At 53.2% G+C, this 26,210-nt stretch overlaps 9 protein-coding genes across 9 annotated transcripts; 4 read left to right on the top strand and 5 right to left on the bottom strand.

Annotated features, from left to right (window-relative positions):
- Nucleotides 1–85: 85 nt before the first annotated feature.
- ASK1 (DASH complex subunit Ask1-domain-containing protein) lies at nt 86–1,517 on the bottom strand (the record flags this gene model as incomplete). Its single annotated transcript, XM_083193623.1, has 4 exons — nt 86–210; nt 269–1,217; nt 1,270–1,376; nt 1,430–1,517. The coding sequence occupies 4 exons, from the start codon at nt 1,515–1,517 to the stop codon at nt 86–88; spliced, it is 1,269 nt and encodes a 422-aa protein (XP_083050571.1).
- A 233-nt stretch (nt 1,518–1,750) lies between these two features.
- Nucleotides 1,751–4,652, bottom strand: ACO1O0_004181 (Spc98 family-domain-containing protein; the record flags this gene model as incomplete). The annotated part of the gene is made up of 2 exons (XM_083193622.1): nt 1,751–4,470; nt 4,532–4,652. 2 exons carry the CDS (start codon nt 4,650–4,652, stop codon nt 1,751–1,753), a joined length of 2,841 nt encoding a protein of 946 aa, XP_083050570.1.
- Nucleotides 4,653–5,150: 498 nt separating this feature from the next.
- ACO1O0_004180 (chromatin modification-related protein EAF7-domain-containing protein) lies at nt 5,151–6,085 on the top strand (the record flags this gene model as incomplete). Its single annotated transcript, XM_083193621.1, has 2 exons — nt 5,151–5,361; nt 5,424–6,085. 2 exons carry the CDS (start codon nt 5,151–5,153, stop codon nt 6,083–6,085), a joined length of 873 nt encoding a protein of 290 aa, XP_083050569.1.
- A 182-nt stretch (nt 6,086–6,267) lies between these two features.
- On the bottom strand, nt 6,268–7,917 carry ACO1O0_004179 (uncharacterized protein; the record flags this gene model as incomplete). The annotated part of the gene is made up of 1 exon (XM_083193620.1): nt 6,268–7,917. One exon carries the CDS (start codon nt 7,915–7,917, stop codon nt 6,268–6,270), a length of 1,650 nt encoding a protein of 549 aa, XP_083050568.1.
- Nucleotides 7,918–8,808: 891 nt separating this feature from the next.
- Nucleotides 8,809–10,826, top strand: irc3 (DEAD/DEAH box helicase; the record flags this gene model as incomplete). The annotated part of the gene is made up of 2 exons (XM_083193619.1): nt 8,809–9,015; nt 9,066–10,826. The coding sequence occupies 2 exons, from the start codon at nt 8,809–8,811 to the stop codon at nt 10,824–10,826; spliced, it is 1,968 nt and encodes a 655-aa protein (XP_083050567.1).
- A 1,446-nt stretch (nt 10,827–12,272) lies between these two features.
- Nucleotides 12,273–13,047, top strand: ACO1O0_004177 (uncharacterized protein; the record flags this gene model as incomplete). The annotated part of the gene is made up of 2 exons (XM_083193618.1): nt 12,273–12,277; nt 12,321–13,047. 2 exons carry the CDS (start codon nt 12,273–12,275, stop codon nt 13,045–13,047), a joined length of 732 nt encoding a protein of 243 aa, XP_083050566.1.
- Nucleotides 13,048–15,188: 2,141 nt separating this feature from the next.
- On the bottom strand, nt 15,189–18,412 carry ACO1O0_004176 (uncharacterized protein; the record flags this gene model as incomplete). Its single annotated transcript, XM_083193617.1, has 7 exons — nt 15,189–16,208; nt 16,261–16,382; nt 16,437–16,679; nt 16,730–17,042; nt 17,100–17,561; nt 17,635–17,904; nt 17,966–18,412. 7 exons carry the CDS (start codon nt 18,410–18,412, stop codon nt 15,189–15,191), a joined length of 2,877 nt encoding a protein of 958 aa, XP_083050565.1.
- Nucleotides 18,413–23,074: 4,662 nt separating this feature from the next.
- ACO1O0_004175 (uncharacterized protein) lies at nt 23,075–23,948 on the bottom strand (the record flags this gene model as incomplete). Its single annotated transcript, XM_083193616.1, has 2 exons — nt 23,075–23,093; nt 23,143–23,948. 2 exons carry the CDS (start codon nt 23,946–23,948, stop codon nt 23,075–23,077), a joined length of 825 nt encoding a protein of 274 aa, XP_083050564.1.
- A 1,346-nt stretch (nt 23,949–25,294) lies between these two features.
- Nucleotides 25,295–26,168, top strand: SDT1 (Haloacid dehalogenase-like hydrolase-domain-containing protein; the record flags this gene model as incomplete). Its single annotated transcript, XM_083193615.1, has 3 exons — nt 25,295–25,341; nt 25,483–25,937; nt 25,999–26,168. The coding sequence occupies 3 exons, from the start codon at nt 25,295–25,297 to the stop codon at nt 26,166–26,168; spliced, it is 672 nt and encodes a 223-aa protein (XP_083050563.1).
- Between the last annotated feature and the right edge of the window lie 42 nt (nt 26,169–26,210).

Here is a 26,210-nt window from a genome sequence, read left to right as displayed (position 1 = left end):
GGTAGCCAAGAGGCCCAGGGAGCGCAGGATGAGAAAATAGGGGTATCGATTCATCTATCATAGCCTCTAGGGCTCCAATTGACTCTCAGAAACTATCGTTGAGAATATCCTCGTTCATCTTGACCATTGTGGGACTGTACTCGGACGACTCAGGGTCCGCACCGGCATCCAGCAGGATATCATCGACAATCCTCCTGCTGGCTTCCCTCGCTGTAGCGATTTGTCAGTATTATGTAGTTCCAAAATGTCAAGATCGGGTGAGACTCACCAGGTGTTTGTAGCAGCTTGGATGGCGGTAAGGCAAACTGGATCGTCTTGGGAGGGCTCATCCCCGCATACAAGTCCAAATCATCATCGTCATCATCAACCTCCTCACCAATATCCCAGTCAATGTCAACCTTGTCATGATGCTTAGCAGAGTCCTCTGCCGCAAACGCATCACGGGTCTTCCTCCCCGTACCGGGCGTCTGGACGCTCACGCCAGGCGTTCTCGGCCCTGCCTGCTGCGTCGCCGCCGCAAGACGCTGCCGGGCATTGCTCTTGTACGGTGACATGAAGGCCTCGCTGCGCAGCTTCGGCGCCGAAATCTCGGGGGATGACATGGGAGAATCTTGCTGCCACGAGGGGACACCCACGGGAGTTTCCCTTTCCTTGCCCTTGAGGGGCGATAGTCGCATCGCGGGTTTGTGGGGCGTCGTCTGGAGGCGGTAGTTCTTGTCGAGGACCCGGTGCAGGAGGGGGTCCTTCTGCCGCTGCGCCGACTGGTCCCCGGTCTGCCTGTCGAGCAGGGCCTGCGGAGTAAACGAGATGTCGGGGAGCCGTGCCGTGCGCTGGGCAAAGAGGACCGTAGAATCCTCATCCTCCAAGACGGTCGTGTTGTCCGCCTCCTCGCTCTTCATCTCTCGCTTCATACGCTCGTAGGGAGACTCGAGCATGGATACCTGAGCATCGACAGTTCTGGTCGCCGGTGGACGAGGGGTGCTCCCTGCGAGTTCGGCGTCGTCCAGGAGCGAATCCTCCCCATCAGCCTGGAAGGTCGACTGGTCGGCGCCCGTCTCGGTGGTTATATCCTCGTCTCGTCGTGGTGTCTGCTCCATCTCGGTATCTTCGCGCATTGCGGTGCTCTCGTCAACACCAGTGGTGTCGCCATCGTTATTCGCCTCCTCATAGCCGGACAATGACACATTAGCCGAGGCCTCGAAAAACTGCTTCCAAAACTGCGACATGTCAGATGAGTCGAAGGAATATAGGCTCAGAGAGCTACCGGACCTTTGAAGCTTCCCACACTGCCCGGGAGTGCTCTCCATACTGTTCTACCAGGGGCAGAATGCTCGTCGTAACAATGCGGTGCGATTTGCTGAAGTTGTGATCGATTTCTGTCTAGTCGGTGAGCTCCAGTTGAGAGCAAAAGAGGGTGTGGGATGCGTACCCTGCAGCGTCAGAGTGATTGACTGCTCCAGTCTTTCGAGCTCCTCCGTCAGCGACAGGTTTCGTGCCGCGACACTTGGTCTTGCCATCTTGGCTGGAAAGTGAGTATGATGCTCAGGTGAAGATGCAACGCCGCTGTTTGGACGCGTGGAGACGCGATGAGGGGCATCGGTTAGCACACAATGTTGACATGGTGGGGTCAAGTACGAGGCCACCTCGACGAGACTAATACTATTAACCTGCCAACTGCTATGTCTTGGAATCTCGTAACAAGATCGTGTTATGTGTTTTTTTCTATGAATTTTTTTTTCCGTCGTTATATCTAGTGCTTGGAGTAATATTCATTTATATCCAGCTTGAGCAATAGCTGCGAAACAATGCTTTCGTCACCAATCCCATCTACTCCGAATCCCTTGTTCTGATCTCTCTTAGTCCCCGTGCGGCTCTTTTCAGTCAGGGCCCGGCATACGGCCAGGAATACCTGGACCTTCTTCTTGAACCGCCCGTAGAGCTGCGTCGGGAACTCCCCTCCGCTCCTGTCCACCTCGGCGTTGCGTAGCCGAATGGCTTTAGCATACTGGAGGATAATGGTGAAGACTTCCTCTAGGAGCTTGAGGACCGGCTGCTGTCTCTTTCTCAGAAACAGTGCAACCATGATGGCATGTAGAACGTTAGAGTGAAACTCGCGCAGTTGCTCGGGGCTCTCGAGCTTCTCAGCAACGCGGTTGCCCAAAGAAGCCTGAATCTGATCCATTTTCTCTTCAAATGCCGCCCATGGCAGCGCAATTCCGATATCGAGAAAGTAGGAAGCGATGCTGCTAACAAAGTGCCGAGCTTCTCTGACAAACCGGTATGAGACCTCGTCGGCCTCATCGGGGCGACTTATGATGTCCCTCCATAGCTGGTCGACAACGTAGACCATTCGAAGTACCCGGAGGAGTAGCTTAAAGATGCGGTCGTACTGCATCAATATCATCGGCGTGAGTATGAAGCTCAGCTCTGAAGGTGCCTGGTAGCTCAGTCGTAGAAAGTCTAGTGCCTCCAGTGAGTCTGGGTTCATGCATTTATCAATCTCTTCTTCTGAAAGGTCTCGCACGGCAAAACTCAGATCCCCCGGCAGGTCCGAGGTGTCCCTGGATGCGAACCGAGACGTACCGCTAGGCTGACTTTGAGTGCTGCTGTATGTTTCAGCGAGAACGCCCATCAAGGCCAGCCGCAGCTCCGAACTCGCCGGTGGCCAAGTGTCGCGTTCCCCGAGTCGGAGTCCCATGACGCCTCCTTGCCGAGCAACGCCAGCCTGTCTGTCCGCCCTCTCCAAATCCGGGTCAAATAGTGCATGTGACAGGCGACTGCTAAACACACCATTTCCAAAAAGCTGGAAGTCGCGTTGTAGCTTCAAATGGCCGCGCAAGTCGTGACTTCTAAAGAGCAGTCGCAACGTTTCCCGGTTAACCACCTGGGCCTGAGCCGCAATGATCCCCGCGAACGATAGAACAGGTAATAATGACCAATGTGGCTGTGTGTTGGGCGCAATTGCGTTATGTTGGCTTCTCAATCCGAGACGTTGCTGAACAACACGATCTAATGGGTTCTCGCTCTTTGAGTTGAACACGGGAGCGTTGAATTGGTCGATGGAAGCCAGTATATGCGCTTCCATACGGTGCGCATCGAACGTGAAGAGATCCAAGGATGGCTGTAGGGGCTGTTCTAACCTACTCGCAACGCTCTTTGTCGAAGGATGATTACTGCCACGGCACTCATCAATAGAGTCAAGCAGTCGCTCTTGGTAGTCAGCAACTCTTCTCTCAAGCTGGAGTATAGAGTCCCAATCGTAGAGCCAATCTGCCTGTGGGGGCTTGGTGGTGCCGACCACGTCCGGTTGTGCTAAAGGGTGTTCAGGATGTGCGTTTCTTATGAAGCGCAGGTTGCGGCCCGTTTCGAAAGCGGTTTGCGCAACATCGTCGGGCATGAAGTGCGGCATCTTGCTTCGATCCAGGCGGAAATCAACTTCTTCAGCTTCTGCCCCGAAGTCATCCATATAGACTTCAGCCTCGACTTTCACAAAGCCTTTGCTTTCACCAACGCTTGACTTGGTAAAAGGTGTGTCTTCTTCTCTCCTGGTCCCTATCCATTCTTCCAAGAACTCGGTCCATGGTCGCGATACTCTCCGCAACACTTCTTGCATTATCTCGCGTAACCATTCTTCACTGTGTTCGAGAGACGAGGCCTGATCAAAAACGACAGAAATAGTTTCCTCGTCAGGAGTGTTGGGTCGAACCTTGGAAGTGAGTCTCTGGAAGGGGGTTAGCACCGCCGAAATCCCCTTGATGATGGCCTGGAGCTGCAGCAGTGATCGGGGCTTTGGCCCATGTGCAATCGTATTTTGCTCTACGGCTTGTAGGACTTGATCCAAAGCGCTGGCGAGGGAGATACCGCAGCGAGAAGAGTTCTTTGAGTATGTCTTGCGGATAAACTCGCGCAGTTCGAGAAGATTGGTCCCGCAGGCGAGGCATTGCCTCTCGAGTCCTTGGAGAACATCTGCTGAGTGCCCTGATATCCTCATTTTCGACAGAGCAGGTCTGAACGAACGGGTGTTCTCATCTTTGAAGTAGAGGACTGATTCTCTCCCAAGAGCTAGTGCTAGTAGCGATGCAAAGTATGCATTCTCCTCGACGACGGGTACATCCGTATTCTTAAGCTCTAGAGGATCAACAGTCCAGCTCATTAAGGCATCGTAGGCAGAAGAGCCAGCTTCGGTGAGGAACAGCGGGTGAGTGTTCGGGGGTGTTCCCTTGATGAACGACTCCCATGTCCTCAGCCCCGAGGTTGCCTTCGCCGGTTGATCGAGTCCTATCCAGAAATCGCTCTCGGGGTCCGTCTCTGTTGTGATATCGCCCGTCGTTTGTGCATCGTCCGTGGTTTCCGGGTCTGCGGGCTCTCCACCACCAATAGGCCCCAGCAGAGGGGGTTTGAAGAATCCATCTTGCTGTGTCGCGATAGGGCTAAGGTCAAAGAGGCTGGACTTTAGATGAGCCGAGAGATCTGTAACAACAAGTTAGAGAGCGTCTTTCCCAGAGAACAGCTGATCTGAGTTGGTGTCTACCTATTAAATTCTTCGGGAAGAAGGCGGCCGCATGATCCTCCGGGAGCTGGTCAAGCCATTTCGAGGTGCGCCAGAAGTCGGGGATAGCGAACACGTTGGCTGCGTCGTCGTCACTGGCCATGGTCGATTCGAAAGGCCCCAGAGAGTCAAGACATAGGTTCGACACTGCACGAGTAAGGCAGGACGTTAGTAGCCAGGAATCAAGGCGTTCTGTGATCTCTCTTCCACTTGCATGTTCCTGGCAGTGACCCTGTCCACTGTCCAGGGCCGTTGGAGCTTGGAGGTTTGGTTTGTGCCCCGCGACACGCGTCTGAGCGCGTTCAATGACCAGGAGGTCTCAGATACAGTCGCTCCCCCGCAATTTAACCGTACAGAGATGTACCTTCTACTTCTTTTCTCCAACTGATGATCTCATGGCGTTCAGTTTGCAGGAGGGAACCTCTCAAGCTCTTTGCTCTTTCTTGGACCCTGATTTCCTCCAGCACCAACTCTCCCAGCAGTCCATTGACCGCCACCATCGCCGAGCTCATCGAGAATAGCCTACCGAATATTGTAACCGCTCCCCAAATATTGGTTAGGGCATATCTCCCACATATTACACATTGCCAAGACGACAACAATGCCTCCGAGAAAGCGTGCGCGCGGCGGCGCTGCTGCTGCAACTCCAACGCCCGCTCGCCACCAAGACGCCATGGACATCGACACGCCACGAGCTGGCGGGCAGGGAAGAGCGTCGCCAGAGAAGCAGGATCCAGCCAAACACAATGACTGCTGGACCGATGATCAGGTCGCCTCGCTTTTCAAGGGCGTTATTCGCTGGAAACCAGCTGGTAGGACACCTCATCCCAGCTCTGGCCTCAGCGCTCTCGTCCTCACACACCAACGTTGATAGGCATGCACAAGCATTTCCGAATGATAGCGATATCGGAACACTTGAGGAACCACGGCTTCGATCCAGACTACTACAAGCACACGCGCATTCCCTACATCTGGCAGAAGCTGCGCACCTACTACAATCTCGATATCATCGACGAGCGGGAGAACTTTGACGACGACGACCTCGAGGATAGATACGTCGAGTTCTCGCTTCCAAAGGCCACCTTCTACGACGCCATGATGCAGAGGGCCGTTGCTGACCCCAGCGAGGCGCCCACGTCGCCACCCCAGCTCGACCTCGAGGCCCGCCGCCCATCTTCATCCCCGCCCAAAAAGCGCGTGCGCACGAGCACGGCATCTAGGACACGCGGTACGTCGCGAGAGGATACGGAAGAAGCGACAGACGCCCCGTCCCCAGCCGGCCGGTCGACAACCAGGGGATCGAGGGGGAGGACCAGAGCTGCCAGCGCCGCCAAGGCTGAGAAGGCCGAGACGACAGAGGAGGAAGACGTGGACGAGGAAGAGGGATCTGGCGATGAGAGTGGGTCAGGAGCGGCAGAGGAGGAGAGCAGCAGTGAGGACGACACTCCAGCACAGTCGACGAAATCCACCAGGGGAGGTGCGCGGACACGGGGACGCGGCCGAACAAGGGCCCTTCGGCGGAGAAGGGGGCAATGATGCACTTGGAGCGCCATCAAATGCTCTCAGAATTATTTGTACATGATACCCTAATGCAATACAAAAGATGCTGGCTACCATTTCTGCCCAATGCATACCGTTAGTTGACAAAATTCTTGTAATGGCTTGTGCGATAACTGAGAATGTCTGCCCTATGAGGAATGCATAGAAGCAAGACACGGCTACTGCTCGTCTTGCTCTGACCTTGGCAGCACCTCCCACTCCCCCCAATACCGTGTATTGCTCCTCCAATCTCGCCCTAATGGATATAAGCTCTCAACATCAAGATTCGATCTTGGTGCGGGTCCAGGATCGACCTTCTTGGGTAATCCTGGCGGCGGCGGCCTCTGTAAAATGTCCCACATCTCGAGCTCTTCCTTGTAGCTTGTATGCTGGTCGTAGTCCTCGGTGAATTTCTCCTGCTGTCGCTCCGTTGTTATCCGGCTTTTCAGTGCCTCCTTCATCCTGAACGTGTTGGGGAAATCTGCAACTGAGTAGAGGAACACCTCGTTAGTCTCAGCGCGGATAGCGCGTTCTTCTTCTTCATCAGAGCCCTGTGTGACTTCGTCGCTCGTCGGATATTCCGTCAACGTATCTTCGGACTCCAGCTCGACGAGTTCTTCAGCGTCGACCTGCCGGGTGCCTTTGACCTCGACACCTTCGGAGAGCGCATCTTCGACTTCTTCAAAGCTCATAAATTCAGGCTCGCCGCTCTCGTCAATGTCTTTAAAAACCTCTAGACGCAAACGGCGTGCGCTTTTACGCCAGAAATCTCTCGAATCGGTCGGCATCCCCAAGGCCGCAACAGCGGCCTCGACATCCTTGCGTCTGACAATGTTCCGGGTAACAGGACGCTGCTCACGCTTAGATCTAATTCTTGTTGAGGCCGCAAATATGGCTGATTGCACAAGCCTTCTCGTGATGGAAACCGCTAGGGAGCGAAAGTCCTCAAATGTGGTGGCCCAGATAGACGGCGGAACGTTGTCTATGTGATTCCAATTGCTGGATGGGACAGCTGAGTTCATGAAGAAGCGTTGTGAAAGCCGGAGCCAGGTCGACAGATGAAACAGTTCAACCGAGGGGAGGTCCTTGGTGTCGATGGGATCCTCTTTGCCGTCCTGCAGCCGCTTCGCGACGTCCGGCGTGAGATCCCACATGCTACCCCATTTACCCTCCTCGCGCTGCTGCTCTCGCCGTTCCTGTCTCAAGGAGACTGCATCAGCAGCCTCATCCAACGCATAGCAGCATTGCTGGCTAAGCTCGACAGCAGCTGGATAATCGGGGGCGGTGAGCACAGGCCGGGGGTCCGTCCTTAGTCGATGGGAATGCTCCTCTTCGAGTGTGTGGATGTAGTGTCGGATCTCAACCACGCTCTTGCTCCCAACTCTAGCTGCAATACCTTCCAAGTCGTCCCTCCCCAGGCGTGCGAGGGACCCGAAAAATATCTGTTTCTCGATGCTTGACCAGAACGTGAGGCCGAGCTGTGAAGGGAGTAGAGCCTCGCCCAGTCCTTCGGAGCTGAGCCTCTGCGAGGCATCCTGTATTTCCGTGTTGAGAAGGTTCAGGTAGTCGTTATTGAGTAAAGCCTTTTGCCGCTTGAGAGGCCTGTATGCCTCTGCATCATCGGCGGCACGCTTGAGGGGTGAAGTAATGTTCTCGTCGGCACTTTCACTTCCAGTGGTGTAGTCGACATCATTCCCATCTGGGTTTTTCGGTAGGGGTAGAAGTCGTCGTGATAGAGGCGACAGCGCGCGGGGTGGAGGCGTGGTAGACCCAGCTTCAACGTCGTACTCGTCCTCTTCCTCCGTCCTGTGATTAAGGTTCACGTCCATGATCTTTTGCTGCGAGGCGATGGGTTCCGGAACGTAACCAGAGATGCGAATTCATGATAAAAACAGGCCTGCGAAGATGTACATAGAGGAAAGTACGATTCCAAGTGTCGCGACGAAATGTTGTGACAGACGGGAGTGAAAATCAGAGTGAAGGTTCGAATGAAATTCGGGCCGGTGGCACTAGGTACCTCTTATCAACTGACGGTGAGGTTGGATACTTTCCGTGTTAAGAGATTACAGCGCCCAACGATACTAATCCACCAAGAACCAAGTTTCGAGGAATCCCACCCTCCCACAATACCAATTGGATTTCAACATGTGAGCTTGGCGCATCTCTATCTTCACTGTAATCACACCGCATGGTGCTCTCATGTTTGTCCGTGGTTTTTGATGGAGTAAAAGACATGAGACTCGCCTAACTGGGTCTCGGCAGAGGAACTTCTTCTTGGTACTTGGGCAAACGACTTCCAAGTGCGGAAAGCGAGACTCTCTACATAGTACCAGGTACTACGTGCTCATTACTATCGGCTCCAATTTATATAGGAACAGTCAATCCATCCCTTTTTGAATATATTATGTGCTGGAGTTCCTTGTGAAGTGCTTGTCTCACTCATCATACCCGTTCTATAAGGTGGACCCAGCTGGCGCGACGTAAAAGCAGAATGTAGCATCATATCTTTGTCCGCCTAAGCTTTGCAGCAATCCCGATAGCAGCTACATAAATCTTGGCAAATTTCTCCTTGCCACCCAGTTTGCAAACTCACCCCCCCGGAGTACGACATCAACACCATCGTCGAAAAATTAACCAAACGCCCGCCAGTGACACCGGCATCGCCATGTGCCATGCTACGCACCATAGCAAGGTGTCTCTCCCGGCCAGTGCTGCGGCCTATGCCGCATAGCGCCCGCTTTGGCATCTCCAGGGCCTGCTACGCGACGATAGACCCTAACAACACCGCGATTGCAGACGCCAACACCAACACCGCCAAGCTGACGTTACGAAACTACCAGTTGGAATGTATCAAGTCGGTCCTTTCAGCGCTGAAGCGCGGCCACAAGCGTGTTGGCATTTCGCTGGCCACAGGCAGTGGCAAGACAGTAGGTCTGCTCTCGTTATACTTCATGGATCGCCTAGCTAACGTGTCCAGGTCATCTTCACACAACTTATTGACAAGATCCAACAATCTTCGGGCGGCGCCAATAGCACGCTGATCCTGGCGCACCGCCGGGAGCTGGTTGAGCAGGCTGCCAAGCACTGCGAACTGGCATATCCTGATAAGAGGATAGAGATTGAGATGGGTTCCCTACATGCCACGGGAACCGCCGACATCACCATCGCTAGCGTCCAGAGCATCAATTCTAAGGATCGCCTGGACAAGTTTGACCCTGCCAACTTTAAGCTTGTTCTGGTAGATGAGGCCCATCATATTGTTGCCCCAGGTTACTTGAAGATTCTGAAGCACTTTGGTCTCGATCAAAAGCAGCAGAACTCACCTGCTCTTGTCGGAGTATCGGCAACCTTTTCTCGATTTGATGGTGTGAAGCTGGGCTCTGCCATCGATGAGATCGTCTATCATAAAGATTATGTCGACATGATCTCCGACAAATGGCTCTCAGACGTGGTTTTTACTACCGTGGAGTCTACTGCCAACCTGTCCAAGGTCAAGAGCAGTGCCTTTGGTGACTTTCAGACAGGAGAACTGTCCCAAGCCGTCAACACGGAGAAGATCAACGATATCACAGTCCGGAGCTGGATGGCCAAGGCTCCCGAGAGGAAGTCAACGCTCGTTTTCTGTGTTGATCTTGCGCATGTATCCGGGCTGACCCAGAAGTTTCGCGAGTATGGGTTCGATGCGCGGTATGTGACAGGTGACACGCCCAAGGTGGAGCGAGGCGAGATTCTTGACGCTTTCAAAAATGGCGAGTTTCCTGTGCTGGTCAACTGTGGTGTCTTTACCGAGGGAACAGATATTCCTAACATCGACTGTATCGTTCTCGGCCGACCAACAAGGTCCCGCAATCTTTTGGTCCAGATGATTGGGAGAGGCATGCGTCTACACCCTGGCAAGAAGAACTGCCACATTATCGACCTGGTGTCGAGCCTGGAAACAGGCATCGTGACAACCCCAACCCTGTTCGGGCTCGATCCAAACGAACTCGTGACAGAGGCGTCTGTCAAGGACATGCGGCGCATGAAGAACCGCAAATTGGCGGAGGAACAGAAGCGGCAGCAAGCTTATGCTCGGGGAGAAGGCCCAAGGGTAAACTCGGCGGCGGCGGTTACCTTCACAGACTATTCGTCTGTCCTCGATCTCATTGCGGACACCTCTGGGGAAAGGCACATCCGGGCGATCAGTGACAATGCTTGGGTTCAGGTTGGTCCTGAGAAGTTCGTTCTCTCCGCTCCGAGTGGTTCCTACATCAGGATTGAGAGGATCACAGATCAGCCAACATCATCCATTGCCAAGCCTGCCATTGCCAACACAAGCCCTACCTATAAAGCTCTCGAGGTTCGCTCGCTGCCACCGGGAATAGCAAGGTCTCCATTTGCAGCACCACGCGAGATTCTCACTGCTTCCACTTTCAGTGACGCGGTCCATGGAGCCGACAGTTACGCGGAGAACGCGTTCCCATTTACCTTCATCAACAGACACCAAACGTGGCGGAAGCTCCCGCCGACGCAAGGTCAGCTTGATTTTATCAACAAGCTACGTGGGAGCACGAAGCCTTTGAGAGTTCAGGACCTGACCAAGGGAAGGGCGGCGGATATGATCACCAAGCTCAAGCATGGAGCTCGGGGTCGGTTTGCCAAAATCGAGGCCGAGCAGCGGCGACAGCTGAAGCAGAGCGCAGTAGCAGACGCTAGAGACGGCCGCGAAAGGGTTCGAGTAGGGCCTCTGGTGGCATAGATATATGTATATAGATGTTGCAGCCAATTTCTTAAGCTGCCTGTACAGTACTATCGCGGAGCGACAAGGCGTTCGGGAAGCTGGTTGCTTTTTGCATCGGTTGTTTCGGGGCGTAGGTTGGAGGAAATCGGTACTGCATTGTCAAATGGAAAAGAATAAACCTCTTCTGTATTTTATGCTCTGTCAACGTGATCGTCCCAATGTTGTTGTCATAACTTGCGTCCGGGACGCCAAAAGGGGTAGGTCTCACATACACGCCCACCAGAGCAACGGTTTGGCTGCCGAACACAACTTCCGATGCGTATTAAATCATATTTCAGACGCTCGGATAATGCCTGCATCATCTGAATACATTCTTATTGAAATCGTAAGGTGAGTGATGCGTCGGCGGGAGGGGGTGGTTCGAAATGCAAAACGGTGACGAAGATACGTGGGTTCGGCATTCTATTTGCAGTCAGCTACTTCCATCCCATAGAGTTAATACACGTAGTAGATGCCTTGCTTTATCTCACTGATAGAAACAGATACAATGTAAAAGAATCAATCTGCATAGAAGAGTATCCCCTGTGACATGACCTTCGTAGGGGACTCTACGGCTGTCTATAGAACCATCAGCCTCGCCATGTTGTGCTTGGGCTCCACTGTCGTGACCCGGACGGCCCGTTGGGAACCCTCCAGACGGTGAATTAGGCAGTAAAAAGGCAGCAATTTGCAGCTGGGAATACAGTCTCGTCACCTGCCACAGCAGAGTTTTCTTGGTGAGGCCTCAGGAACCGAGGAGCTTCCCTTCCCTTCCTTCCTCCTTTTCCCACATCGCCCCTCCTTCGCATCTTCTTCCTCTTCAACCATCGATCTTGGGAAGCTGCTCCTTCCTCGGTCCTCGACACAATCCTATAGTTCTTCTTTTGGAATTTGCTATCCCCTCTGCATCCAACGTCACCGCCACCTTTCCCTACAACTGGGAATCATGAATGGTCCACTAGAGGCTTCGTCCGACGAAGGCCAGCAACATGGGCTTCCTCAGACAACCACTAGCTTTGAAGTTGCAAATAACTCTGCAGCTTCCTTGATGTTGTCGAACCGAACCGATCAGAGTGCAAGTAGCTTTGTCTCCCCGTCCTCTCTCGTTGGCCAACCGTCATCCTCGCTGTTTGCCTACAACAGACGTTTGGACCACCCCATTCGGCATTATCGCAAGGCGTATAATGAATCTTCTCCCCGATCCATCTCTCCTCCTGAAATTTTCTCTCCCCCCCAGACCTTGTACCTCGACAACAACTCCGTTGGGGGGGATGAGCCTCGCTATCAGCTACCTCTCACGATGCCACCAATTACCCACCAGGTTCGCAGGAATACACGCGAGGGAACCACTGTCAATTTTCAGAACCAAGTTCCCCTCTTACCCCATCGCCCTACCGGTATTGACCACCTGAGGCGTCATCGACCATGGGGTTCGGGCGTTGATTACCCTCCTCCTACCGGTGAGCATTTTAGCTGGACCGACGACGTGTTATTCAAGCCGGAGCCCGAGCACACGAGCAGGATTGAAGTAGACAAAATCATGGCGAACTATGAGCGTGGCAACAAGGAGTTAGAAGAGCGTCTGGCCGAGCGATCCAAGACCAGCACCAAGCTTCGACGGGAGCTTCGAGAGAAAATGTCACTCGCTCATGATTATCACGAGGATCTCCAAAACCTAAAAACAATCCCTGGAGAGACGTTTCGGCCGGGTGTTTTTACCGAGACGTGCTCTAACATTGAAAGGGTTGAGGACGATATCTCTGAGATCAAGGAGCGTCTTGAAAAGCATCGCTTAGAATCGGAGGATGTGATACTTCGAGGATTTGGATATGAACCAGAGAAGAAAACTGTGGTAGAGCCTACAGCGTTTTGCAGCCTTGCAAAGCCTGTCTCTCGGCGTGGAACCACTCCGGGACTGGTCGTCCAGAAGCACAAGATACAGGGAGACTCCTGGAAGCCACTCGAAATACTTGTCCCCGACTGGTTTGCCGTTTTCGCAACCTACAACCTCGTCCAACTTTCCAACGCTAAACCGATGGCAGAGCGCTACTGTGAGCTCCTCAATGTTATTCACAACCTAGAAGATGCGATTGAGAACAACAAGGCAAAGGCAGAGAAGGGCATGGCAAAGTCCACCAAGAAGTGGCACGAACCAGCGCCCGGGTGGGAGCAACCAATTCAACGCAAAAACGGCGGCTAGTGGCAATGCCGTTTTGGTGGGGATGTTCCCTACGCTGAGCGTACCTGCCACCAGTGCAATGGCTGGCAGGCCCGCTTCATCGCCCGAGACTGTGATTTCCATCCAGAAAGGATGTTTGACAGTATCATGGCTGGCATCGACCGAGCTCAGGTACAAGTCATGAAATGGGACAAGCGTGCTATCGCTCAGCAGGCCGCGAAGAAGTCCTAAACTTGGTGGACAGATCGAATTTGGATCTCTAGGGGCTGATAAAGGAGAATTTGAAGGATTTGTTACCAGAGGTTGATGACGACTGCATAGAGGAATAGACCGTTAGGTCTTATCCAACACCAGATGCTATTTGGCGTTTATCAGATCCAAAGATTGGCACGGCGTGGGCATTGTAACGAGAACAAAAAAGGGGTTTGTGTTTGCGAGACAGGAACTTGGTGCGATAGTTTGGGCCACAATGCTAGAGGATACACATAAGAACAAAACAAAAAAAAAGAGAAGATAGATAGATTCTGAACGCACACTACTCCTGCACTTGGATTAAACTTGTCTGGATCACTTGTGACAATACGCAAGCTGCATGGCATCGGAGCTGCGAGTGTTCTGCGTGTTGCTGGTTTTCGAATCCTGCAAGGCAACAGTATCCACCAAATCCTAAATTCAGCTGTGGCTATTCATGAAGGGCCGGAACAAAGACGCATGGCTAGAGGTCAGTCGTTGGATTTGACCATGGTTCAACCGAGTATGTGACACTCAGCGACATCCCATGTGGATTAACTTTTGTCTTCAAGGCTACATAAACACTGCGGTTCTCTATACAATTCAAAGGTTTGCTAGTCTGCAAAAGTTTTTCATAGAACCGGAAACTAGGCCTTTCTAACTTGTTGGATACAAGTTAAGTGGCATTGGCTATTGTGAGAGCTTACAGAGGTTATTTTGTCTCCCTTCCTACTACTAGTCAGTACTAAAGCAAGGTGATAGAAATGGGACCCAGTACCTATTGTAATTTCGATTCTTTTGCTTCAAGCTATATATACCCCAATTTGGCTAGATATGCGCTAGATTCTCTCTGGAGCTTCTCGTCTTGCTTAGTCGAGGAGGCTCTGGGATAACGGTCCCCGACTACTTGCTCTAATATTGGAAATTGGGCCATTCCAAAATCAAGGCAATATACATACACCATCAAGCTTATATACATATGCTATCAAGCTTATATACATATACCATCAAGCTTATTTTTCGCCTACTCAAGTGAGTCTGTTTTTAGCTAGTAAGCCTTAATCTGCGGCTTAAGTCTTATCTGTGCTCGCCTTGCCATTAAGACTCTCACCTGGATCAGGAAGCCTCCTGTCGAGTCATACGACTGACTGGACGCATGTAACCCCGCGGTTATGAATTATATATTTTGTATGGAGCAAGTACGTGGCCTTGTCGGCCTGGGAAAAGGCTGGGTTGGACAAGGGTTAGGAGTTATAGTTGTGGGTACAATAGTTGCACTCTATAACGACTTTGGTTGCGATGGGAAATGTGAGGCCGTGGGTATCATTGTCTTTCAATTGTCTCTGGCTTTACAGCAATCCCCGGATATGTCAACCTGTCGATCTCTTCGACCAAATTGATCACCGAGACTGGGCCAGTTGCCAGGTCATCTGAAACCACTCTGCCATGTACACTGTTGGAAACCAACATGCCCCGGCATCACAGCTGAGATTCTCCATCATGCCAACTCCGAGTACCAATACCACCAGTCCCGTCATCCTCTTATACCTCGCATCGCCAAGTTGCTGTTGCTGTTGTGTTGGTATCTGAGCCCCCAAACCGGATCTCTCGTTCGCCATTTCCTAAGCATTCCCTCCAATTCCGTCCCAGGGTATTTTCATGTATTTTTTTCTTCTCAAACTTTTCGTCGCTGAGAGTGGGGTATAAGAAAGAGTGGACGTCAGTCATCAAGAGTGAAGACCACCAAAGTTTTCGTAACCAAAACGCAATAACGGATCCGACAAAAAGCAAACTGTTCCAAACCAAAACAAAAACAAAACGCAGCAAAAGACGTGAGCCGACCGATGCGTAATCAGACGTTCCGGGGTATTCTTTACGCCAGGGTATATCCATCCGGGGTATTCGCATGTAGAGCTTCTAAACTGAGGAATCTAACGGAAATGGCCAATCGGGCCGGGGTATCCAGAATTGATAGAGTGAGAAGTAGAGGGGCGCCCGCTATCACCGGAGATGCGGGCGTGGTGGCGTGGTGTGGCATCCCCTGGAATGGGGATGGCTAACTTGTTGTCAATGTGGTTGCTCATGGGACGGGGAGCCCACGGGTTGTCGTCCTCTGGAAGGTTCACGCCACTATCATTCCAGGGATTTCGATCAGCATTAAAGCTGCGGGCGGACTCAATGGAAATGAGCGACGACTTGGACACATTGCTTGATCCCTTGAAAAAGTTGCCGTTGGGCGAGCGCGAGCTATTCTTTCTCCGGTCCAGGAAAGACGAGATAGATGTCATGCTTCCAGGCTTCCGCAGACGGTCCAGGATGCTGCTGCGCTCTCGAGCAATTTCGTCACCGAAGGCCGGCTTGGCTTGCGCGTCAGTCGCAGCAGCCGACGGGGCATGCTGGAGCAGCTTGGAGTCGAAGTACTGCAGACTATCTTCGAATGAGTCTGACTTGGGACGAGGCAGGGCGCCCTTAACCACCTTAACCTCGAGTCCCGAATTGGTCAGTTGCTCCATCAAGAAGTCCACAGCATCCCGCAAGCCGCCAGCATTGTTGCGAGTAAAGCCCCAGCGAAGGGTGATAGTGGGGGAGCCATCCTCGGTGACCTCATCAGATTGCTCCTTGACATCAACTTCAACCTCATGCTGGTTCTTCAGCTTGGTGACAAGCTCATCGGTAAATTGAGGGCTCTCCAAGAACTTGACCAACTTGTCATCCTTAGCAAGAACAAGCTCATGGTGATCCGGAACCATGCCCAAGAACTCATCGACGCAGTGAGGGACTTGCCACTGAGGACCTGTGACGGTGACCTCGTCACTCGCCTGCTCGGTGCTGGGGAAGTTGATCTTGCAGTTGTTCTTCTGCTCCAGCGCCTCAATCTCGCTGAGACGGGCTATAAGCTGGCGGTGGTAAAGTCTGTCGACATTAACGATCTGAGACGTGTACTCCGAGTCCTATGTCGAAAGGGTCAGTATAATTCCAATCCTGTCCCCATGTGTTACCTACAGTTCGGTCAACCATCTCAAGGATCTCATTCTTGACGGCATCGAGATTTTGAGCATTGCGAGCAGGTGTGCGGCAAATCACATTGTCCACCTTAATATCGTCATCTTCGCGGCCCATGCCTCCTGTAGTTCCATTAGCCAGTGAATAATTAAATGCCCGTTGAGGTTGGTTCTTACCCCTGTCCATGGCATTAGAGAATTTGACGAAGACAGAGTGCTTCTTCATAATGCGCTGGATGTGCTGGCCTCCGATACCAATGATACGCTTATGGTATTGGTCCGGAACGTGAAAAGAGATAGAAGCGGGCATCTCTTGCTCAACCAAGGTCAGACCTTGCTTCATCGAGTCGTAACTCGCAGCCATGACGTCGATATTAAAGTTGTACTCGTTAAACCCGTCAAAGATGATTTGGACGTTGCCTAGAAGTCATTAGATCCCTGTCTGGGTAGGCAAAGTGGTATCAACTTACTCTGCCCCATAATCTTGTTGATTTTGCCATTCTTCTTGCCGCTGACAAATTCCTTATGCTCGTTGGCTAGCTCAATCTTGACCCGGATCTGGTACTGGGACTGCGCGATGAAGGCAATTTCCGACATCACAACCAGAGCCTGCTTGACTGCGTCATCGGAACCCGTGATGCTGAAGCTCATCTTGTCGAATATCACGTCTGCTCCCGACCTAGTACAGATATTCCCCAACATGGCTCGGATATCATCGGGGCTGGGGAGCTGTCGTGTCTCTGGCTGCTGAATATACCACCCGGCAGCATAAAACTGGCCAGCCTAGTAAAGTTAACACATTGAAGGGGGAGGATTCAAAGTTGCGTCAGGGTGTCTCACCAGGGTCATCAGCTCCCGAACCGTACGTTCAACGGGGATCCCTTCATTCCCCTGAACTCGGACGGTCGTCCGTTGGGTTCCGAGAGCAGGGAACATGATGTACGTCCCATTGGCTTCTAAAATCTTGCGAACCTTCTCTGTCCGGTCAAGAAGAATACTATCAATCTTGGCGGCCGGAAGAGTGACATCCTTGATGTAGAGCCGAATCCGCGTAACGATTTCATGTATTTTTTGCTTCGCCTCGCGGATAGCTTCGGGGGTCTCCCCGGTGATGAAGATATCATTGGGGTCTCTTCGGCTCGCATTTGGGGGGCAGTAGCGGTACATCTGCGAAAACAGAGGCGGGAAGTAGATGGCGGTGTTGGTGGAAGACTCGATGAGCTTGATGTTCTTGCGGTGACGGCCACAGATGATCTGATGGAGTGATTGATCGACCTTGACGGAGTCTGCCACACGACCCAGCTTTAAAGATGTTAGTTTCGAATCGAAATTAGGGCAGCCGGCTGAAAAAAAAGAAAGAAAGAGAGGAACATACCAGAGTATCGATGTGGATCAAAACCCGAACCTTCGCGTGCTCTGAAGACAAAGGATCACCGTATATAGCTACTCTCCATCTCTGGTCCATCCGCATCTCCGCCGAGCCAGTCATTCCGTCGACCATGGGGGTCAACTTGGGGCCGAGAAGGAAGATATCAACACCACAATAACTCGAGATGTAGTCGAGCGTTTCAGTCACGGACTCCTTGAGCTTTCCAGCCTTGAGGTCACAGACCAGGTTCCCGTCAACGTCGATCGTAGTGCAACGCTATTGTAGATGTTAGTTGGATTTGGACAAGGTACGGAACAGCATGCTTGTTCAAACGTACCAGCGATATGGGGGTATCATTGAAGATGGCCTCTCGGCTCTTGTGGACCAGATCCGGCGAACCCGAGAGACAGACTGTGGTGACCTGGCCGCCCTTGCCGTTGCCAGCCGGCAAGGACGAGACGTAGGCCTCGATGGGCAGAGGTCCAGCAGTCAAATCCCTACAAAGCCTCGCCAGAGAGTTCAATGCCTCGACATGAACGGGCAACTGGTGGACCTGGACGTCATCGGGGGCATCTTCCGGGTGCGTCCACCGCAGGACCGCATCGGTCGTGGCGTGAAGAATGTCCTCGGTGTTCGGGCCAGCGAGGTCGGATGCAAAGGGCACATTGAACGAGCAGTGAATCGTGGCATCGGCGGCGTGAGGTGAGCTTATCGACGGGCCAGCTTGCGGCGCGTTCTTTGGGTGAGCATTCATGTTGTTCATCGGTACGTTGGGCCGGCCCATGACGAAATTGGGGCCAATCCTCTCACCCCATTGCCGCATGTTCGCCAACTTATTCATAATGAGCGACAGTCGGGGTCGCAGGGTCGTGGTCAGCGGCGTTGGGCGGGTTGTAGGTGAGAATGGAGAAGCAGCCCAAAGCGAAGAAGCGGAAAGAGTGGAAGAGACAATGGAGGGGGTATCGTGACAAGGTCCGGACAAGAAAAGAAGTCTGGGAGATGGGGAAGAAAATGAAATAAAATGGAAGAGAAGAATTGGGCTTGGGAGGGTTGTTTTTTCGAGTCCCTGTCGAGACAGAGACGAGGTGAGAGGAAGACGAAGAAGATGGAAGGGTGGGGGTGGAAGAAACAGGAGGAAGAGGCGCGGAAGGTGCTACTGCGGTTGCGGGCTGTTGAGTGAAGGTGACGGAGGATGCCTTTGAGATAGAGGTCGACTGGGGTCTCCACGCAGCTGCGGCGTTGACGCGATGTATCTTCCTATCGCCCAACAGGCGCTGCCAGCAGGGCTTGTTGGCCACAAGGTCACACACCTCGACGCCCTGAGGGCTGGATTTGGGCCAGTCAGGTATTGCGTGCTAGATCCCAGTGGGGCAGTTCTACCATTACCTTAACGCTGGCTACGGAGCACTACAGGTGCCAGGTGGGCAGGTATGAGCTCAAGCCCCCGTTTTTGTGCCCCGGTCGACGGCCGTCAATCCGTGAAACCCACTGCTTGGAACCATGGCCCTTGCACGATGGGGGTGATGTACATACTTACGTAGACACTCCGCACAAGTACTCGTACTGTTGATATCTTGGAGATGGTTGACTGGATATGCAGTCCCTACGTTGCTGAGGTTTTAGATTTGAGCTCTATTGCATCGACGGCGCTCTGCTTGAACACCCTTTGGAAGCTTCCACAATCCAACAATCCTGAGCGGCCCACGGACACCGCCCACCAGACCTGGGCTGGTGCATGGAGCCTGGCTGCAGAGGCATGGATGCCCTGTACGGACGCGCAAGTGGAGGGACCCTCAGCCGGGAACCGACCTGGAGCCGCGCCACCCTCTGCCATGGAAGGGGCCTGACCACTGCGGCAGAGACCAGGGAGGCTGGCAGAGCTTGTTCTGAGCTGAGTGGCAGAACCGCATCAAGTCATTGGAGACACCCGACTGCAAGGTCCTGGGAACCATCGGCAACCATCAGGCCAGATTCCATGTTCCGGCAAACCACAGGATGGCCGCACATGATGCTTGGTAGAATACGGGCGCCAACAAACCATGAGCTGCCCAGTGTCCCAGCTGAGCACTACTACTAAATCAGGTTCCCAAGTCTCATTGCAGAGTACGAGTCCTCTGTGCCTTGCACAAAACAGCGCATGGCTGGATCAACCACCACACACACACCACTACGAACACCACCAGTCCAACCTTGTGAGAAAGCTCACCATGCAGACCACCGCCCAGCCTAGTTGCATATTACATGAGGAGCACAAGCCTCTTGAGAACATGGCCCACATGCACTACCTTGTACCCACAGTCCGCCTCCCTAGACCTCAACCCCAAGACGATGCGCCCGTTCTCCTCCGTTTCATGATCCACCAGAACGGATCATCATCACAGCGTCAGCTCAGCCGCTGGGCCAGAGTTCGTGGTTTGTTGTTGTCGACCGAAACCATTGATAGGATTTCCTCGTTGGTGACACGAGCCGCTTCTCACCACCCCAATCTGGGGATCTGACGACTCTGAGCCACCATCCGGTCCGCCAGTGCCGGAACTGATCAATTCCCCCGTCTTCTAGGAGTTTGCACATGGTACGTAGCCCTGTGTGGCTTGGCACCTTGGGTCTTACTTAGCTCGAGGCTCCCTCCAACAAAGTCCAGGCTCCTGCTCTTCCGATCGAGGTCCACTATCCAACGACATGTCTCCTTGAGGCCCCATTGATGCCATCACTTATCATACCTTTGGCGGCTCAACAGTGGCTCGATCTCATCGTACCAACAGGCCCTCAACCTCGCACCAGCTTAGCATGGGCACCTTGCTATGATAATAATTTGTACACAGGCCCCCTAACCAAACCCCATCTCCTAGACGTGGGAGACATTCAGAACCTCCAAAGCATGGAAATCATAACCTGCACTTTCGTTGAAAAATGCTACTTCGCGGTATTGCGTGGCCCTCGCCGAGCTAGCATCTACTTATCCTTCAGATCCATTGTACTTCTGATCGCCCACCACCTGCTATACTTATGCCCCGTACTGCTAGCATAATACTTCCTACGGACTACTTACTACTACGGGTGTGTCATCACGTTACTCGCCTGGGCCATTGCTCGTGATACACGAGGGCGTACAACCGACACCCAGCCAGTAATAGTAATAGTGCTCGCACCCACAATATGCAGTGTCACCACCTGCATCTTCCCCCTCCGCTCGGATCCCAACCTTCCCCTCGCATGCCGCGCTGGCGTACCAATGCAATGCCGCATGCCCTTACGAATACCAATTACTGGAAACCAACACAGCAGGTCTCACGTCCCGTCTCCCTCGTGCTCACATGGGGCTAGGGTATGAACTGGTTGGTGTGGCTCTGGACACCCAACGACATTCCAATCAAAGCCTTAATGGCTTAGCAACCACAATACTACGACGTTCCTTTTCATAGCAGATCAACCGGCTTGATTCAGACGCGGATTCCTCCATACTTTACACCAGTCACTAGTCGAGCAGTATTTGTACGAGTACGCATACTCGTGGCTGTGTACGAGCAGTACTTTCAAGCTGAGACACGCCTGGAGCCGGAACCGGTCTCGCCTTTGCCTAGATCACAGTATTTCACAGGGCAATTTCAGTTTGGACGTGATCAGCTCATTGACATCGCTCATGTGTACCCCCAATGACTCCAAGTAGTCGTACTCGTACAAGGCTTAATAATAGAGTACAGATCCGTACAGGCCCAGCAATTGCTCCTCGACGGCACCCAAGCCGACACTGCCTCACCTCCTATAGCCTCGACAAGATTTCCCAGTTCGATATATTATCGGTGCACTTCTCTCCGTGCACTATCGGCATATACAATTTCCTGCGTTGCTCCTCCCGGCCGTTCGATAAAAGCAATATTCTCCCCTGCCAGAGCTGGTTGCTGCTGATCATAGTATCGCTCAACGGGCCGTACACTATATCCGCGTTGGTAGACAGACTGCTCAACCGGCCGTGACCCGTACTCCATTATATACGGCTGTGCAGCCTCGCGACGGCCTTCGGTGTGTACAGAACCGGGGAAGTCTTGTGCAGGTGCCTCGGGCCACACACTTTGCACCCGTCCATACTCCCGCGGTATCTCATACCGCACTGGCTCCATAGGTCGCACACTCGCTGCTCTGGCTCCATACTCTCGTGGAGTTTCGATCCCGGGCTGCCGTTCAGGTGGGGCCATGACTTGCACGTATTCGGCAGAAGGAGCTCCCGGTCGCACCGAATATTCTCGCGGGCGCCCATCCCGAAAGTCCTGAGACACATAATCGGGCTGTGTCACCACCCGCCGAGCCCCAGGATACATTGATGATGATCGGGTGTAGAGCACACCGCGGTTGTCATCATAGGTTGCGGGTCCGGGATGCCGCGAGACGGCACGCGGTGGTCGTTCATATACAACCTCGGGTCCATAAGGTGGGCCTGGGGCCACAGACTGACGGATCGGGGGGCGAGGTGGCTCAATATACTCACGCCCAAATGAATCCACGATGATCCTGGTCGGTGGTGGCATCGGTTGTCCGACATAGGGGTCCGCTTCGGGACGCGTACTCGTTCGAACAGCATCGTAAGGTTCGCGGTAGGTGCGTGGTGGTTCTCGATATCCATCATCCACTACAAGTTGAGAGACTGGCCTGGACGTGTAAGTCCCGCTGGGCGGCGGTTGGATATATCGAGGTGACGCTTCCCGGCGAACGTACGCGCCGTCCGGAAGCCTTCGCTCGTCCATAAACACGCCATTGCTACCAGCATTCCCAACGACTGTAGTACTTGCTGGGCGCTGGGGATGGGCGCTGGGGACTCCATATCCTACCTGGACGGATTCGTCAGGGTATGGGCGCGGCTCATACCGTTGCGGTACATCGCTGGTAACTGCTGGGCTGTCTTGCCCAAGCTCGTTAGCCTGCCTTTGGGACTGTCTTTGGCGTTTGCTTGGGCGGATGTAGCTTGGGGCAGTCATGGGCGATGGTGATCGAGGCTCGGGCTTGATATACGGCGTGACCTCCTCTGGCGCTTGCCGGTCAGCCTTTCTCTTCTTTTTCTTCCCCTTCTTCCTGTCGGATCCCTTGCCGCTCTGAGGGGAGCTATCAGGACTGTTAATCGCGATCGGCTCATTCCTTAAAGCAGCAACCTGAGCCGGGGCGCCCCTCGCAGCGTCCACAAATTGTTCGGCAGTAGGTGCCAACTGTTCTACTACAACATGGGATGGCGGTGGGGCGGGCTGAGGCGCCAATGGGACCATGTCATGACTCCGGACGAGAGGAGAAGGCGGGTGGGTGTCAATATAAGCATCATCCGGACGGCGAGGGCCATTCCTCGCTCCGTAGCTCCCGCCACGAGCATAGGGAGCCCCAGAATCCTCTGACTGACTCGGTTCTCCGCTCGTATTTGCTTGGCTCATTTGTCCCAAGTGAGCTGCCCCGTTCGTGTAATTGTTCAGACCTGGGACCCGAAACTGCCCCGGTGCGTTAGGGGTAGTTCCATCTGTAGCCGCCTGCGTGGACTTGACATCGCCACTGGCAGATGCCTGATACTCGTGATTACGACCTGATACGGCATGCTGCGAGACGTTGGTAGGTTGTAAAGGAGAGACCCTTTGCGGTTCAGGGACGACTTGTCGGCGAGCCTCTTCTGACTCGTTGCGGACGCGGGAAGTGAGGTTCGATTCGGGGGTGTCGTGCTTTGACGAGTAGAATGTATCGTCATCGAAAGAATCACTCGCAGCTTCATCATTAGCGGTCAAGGGTTCGTCAATGGGCGCAGAAGGAGTGGCTGTAGCTCGGACCAGTGTAAGGGCCCTGGTGAGCACATCAGTCAGGTCACGATCAGCAAGAGGCTCTGCTTTCTCCTGCTTCTGGCCACGACGCTGCTCAACTTCTTCTTTGAGAGCGCGCTCCAGTCTCTGCCTTTGCAACTGGAACTCGGCCCTTACGAGCTGAGCAGACTTCTCCAGAAATATGGGGTTGATCTCCGTGCTACCGGATCCATATGTTCGTGTTGCAGCTGGCCCTGCGGGAGAGCCCGACGTTTGTGCCGTCACCTCCCTGTTGGCAGTATAAGATCGATGGTTTTGTGAGCCAGGCCCTTGCTCTCTAGACGGCGGGGCAGTAGGTTTGGACGAGGACGGCGACCGCGCTGCAGCAAGCACCCCTGGGGGAAGCTTGATGGTCGGATGACTGCCCGATAAAACCGCGTCGCGGAACTGCACAATTCGGTCGTACTGCTGGATGTCGCGGAAGTCCTTCTCGGACAGATGGGCTGTAGCATCAATCCCTAGGGGATTTGCCAGGCCAGCCTGGCCTTGGGCCATGGCAGCCTGCGGTCAGTAGGCTGCCGCGCGCAAGACACCTCATGCAGCCCTTGCCAGACCAGGGTTCGCCGTCGAAACACGACTGCGCGTCGACAAACAACAGCACCGCGGCGCAAACACGGCGGCTAAGTATTGGCAAAAAGCAGCAACCAGACTACACAGTACAGCGTAGGCTGGTAGGAATAATAGTAGTAGTAGTAATAGTAATAGGCAGCGATGCCGTGGCCGGTGGGCACTGATGTCGAGGCTCCTACGACTCTGAAGAGTTGCGTAGGGGGCACGAATAGGATGGCGAGCAACAAAGCTCAAAAAAAAGAACTTGCAGATTCAATGCGGTGACGGGCGCAGCAGCAACAGAAGGCTGGAACCGGGCCTTGGGCGGTGTGGCTGGCAGAATACCTACCGCTGGGGCGATCGCTGCCTCTCATTGGTGCAGCGCAACCTGCCCGCAATTCACTCAATCTTGGATCGCCGGTGGATCGACTGTGTACTAAGGATAATAAGGGGCGTAGTACGTACGGATACTCTGTACGAGACCTGGGGAATGGCCAGGGACATGCGAAGAATTCAGGCACTAGTAGTAGAATATTATACTGGTTATAATATCATATGCTGTTCTCATTGCGGAATAGATTATCCGCCTATATGTCAGTCATCGCAGAATCAAGGTATCGACGCCTACCATCGAAACACCTCGCATCCAAACGGCGGGCGCCAGAACGGCCTTGGTGAGTGACACAAAGAAAACAACAGTACCAACACAAAACACGATCATGTGAAGCAAGCAAGCTATATCATTCAAGGGCGGTACTTGGAAGTTGGGGTTATTCTATCCCCACATCGGCTGTGCGAGTACTCGTCCAGATGCCGATCGGTGCTCTCCGGATGAGTCAAAAAGAGGAGTGGAAAAGTCGGTCACATTAAATACTAATATCCATCCTCCAGACATAATATCCGAATTATTATTTGAGAAAATACATCAGGATTTTATATTATAATTTGCACCAGCTACAAGCATTTCTTCACAAAACCAAATAGGATTCTGTCCGATCTGGGTGGCCCACCTTACGAATATTGGTCAGTCTACTCCGTACTTCACTTGGTACAAGTTGCATCGTCCGGAAATCTTGCCGCCCGAGACGGGCTGACAAGGACTAGTACAGTACTACTAGTACCACCAAAGACCCCATTCCATCGGGCACTCACACCTTTTATCAGACATCCTCGTCACGCCCCGACTACCTGCACCGCATCGATTTACACCCTGCATATTTGTGAAGAGGGACGTCCAACCGCTCTGGTCTTCATCTTTGTAGTTAGATTTTCCCCCCCCTTAGACATCCAGGATGGGAGACGCCAGCGCGACTGAGGCTACCAAGCCGGTCCTCTTCTTGTACGTACCGCTGAGGCTTCCCAAGCGCCACAAAAACTAACCAATTCTTAAGCGATATCGATAACTGTCTATACTCCAGGAGTAAGATGTCCAAGCCAGGGATAAATTTAGCCGTCGCTAACCGTGATGCGCAGACACCAGGGTCATCGAGCTCATGGCGGGTCTCATCGACAAGTACTTCACCACACATCTCAACCTGTCTATGGATGACGCCGTCAAACTTCACCAGGAGTACTATACCAACTATGGCCTGGCCATCGAGGGTCTGGTGCGCCATCACCAGATCGACCCCCTCGACTACAACGCCAAGGTCGATGACGCTTTGCCCCTTGAGGACATCATCAAGCCCGATCCAGAGCTGCGCAAGCTGCTCGAGGACATCGACACGAGTAAAGTCAGACTTTGGCTATTGACCAACGCTTATGTGACACATGGCAAGCGTGTTGTGCGGCTACTAGGCGTCGATGACCTGTTTGAGGGGCTCACGTTCTGCAACTACTCCCAGGTTCCCTTTGTCTGCAAGCCTCACCCAGCGATGTATGCGAAGGCTATGCGTGAGGCGGGCATCGAGAGCTACCAAGACTGTTATTTTGTTGGTAAGAACACCAGGCCCTGGCGACCCTTTGAGACTGGGGCGCGTCGTTAACATGTCCACAGATGACTCCTACCAGAACTGCGCGAAAGCCAAGGAGTTAGGATGGAATGTCGCTCACTTGGTTGAAGAGGGAGCCAAGGCCCCAGAGACACCAGCATCACAATACCAGATCAAGCACTTGCGGGAGTTGCGATCCACGTTCCCGCAATTCTTCAAGTCTTCGTCAGTTTAAAGCGCAGCATGCATAGCTAGTTCAGAGGATGCTCTGTCAGAA

The sequence above is a fragment of the Amphichorda felina genome, assembly GCF_050947745.1.
Source record: "Amphichorda felina strain 45539 chromosome Unknown scaffold_4, whole genome shotgun sequence".
Lineage (NCBI taxonomy): Eukaryota > Fungi > Ascomycota > Sordariomycetes > Hypocreales > Bionectriaceae > Amphichorda > Amphichorda felina.
This window is presented reverse-complemented; position numbering and strand designations above follow the sequence as displayed.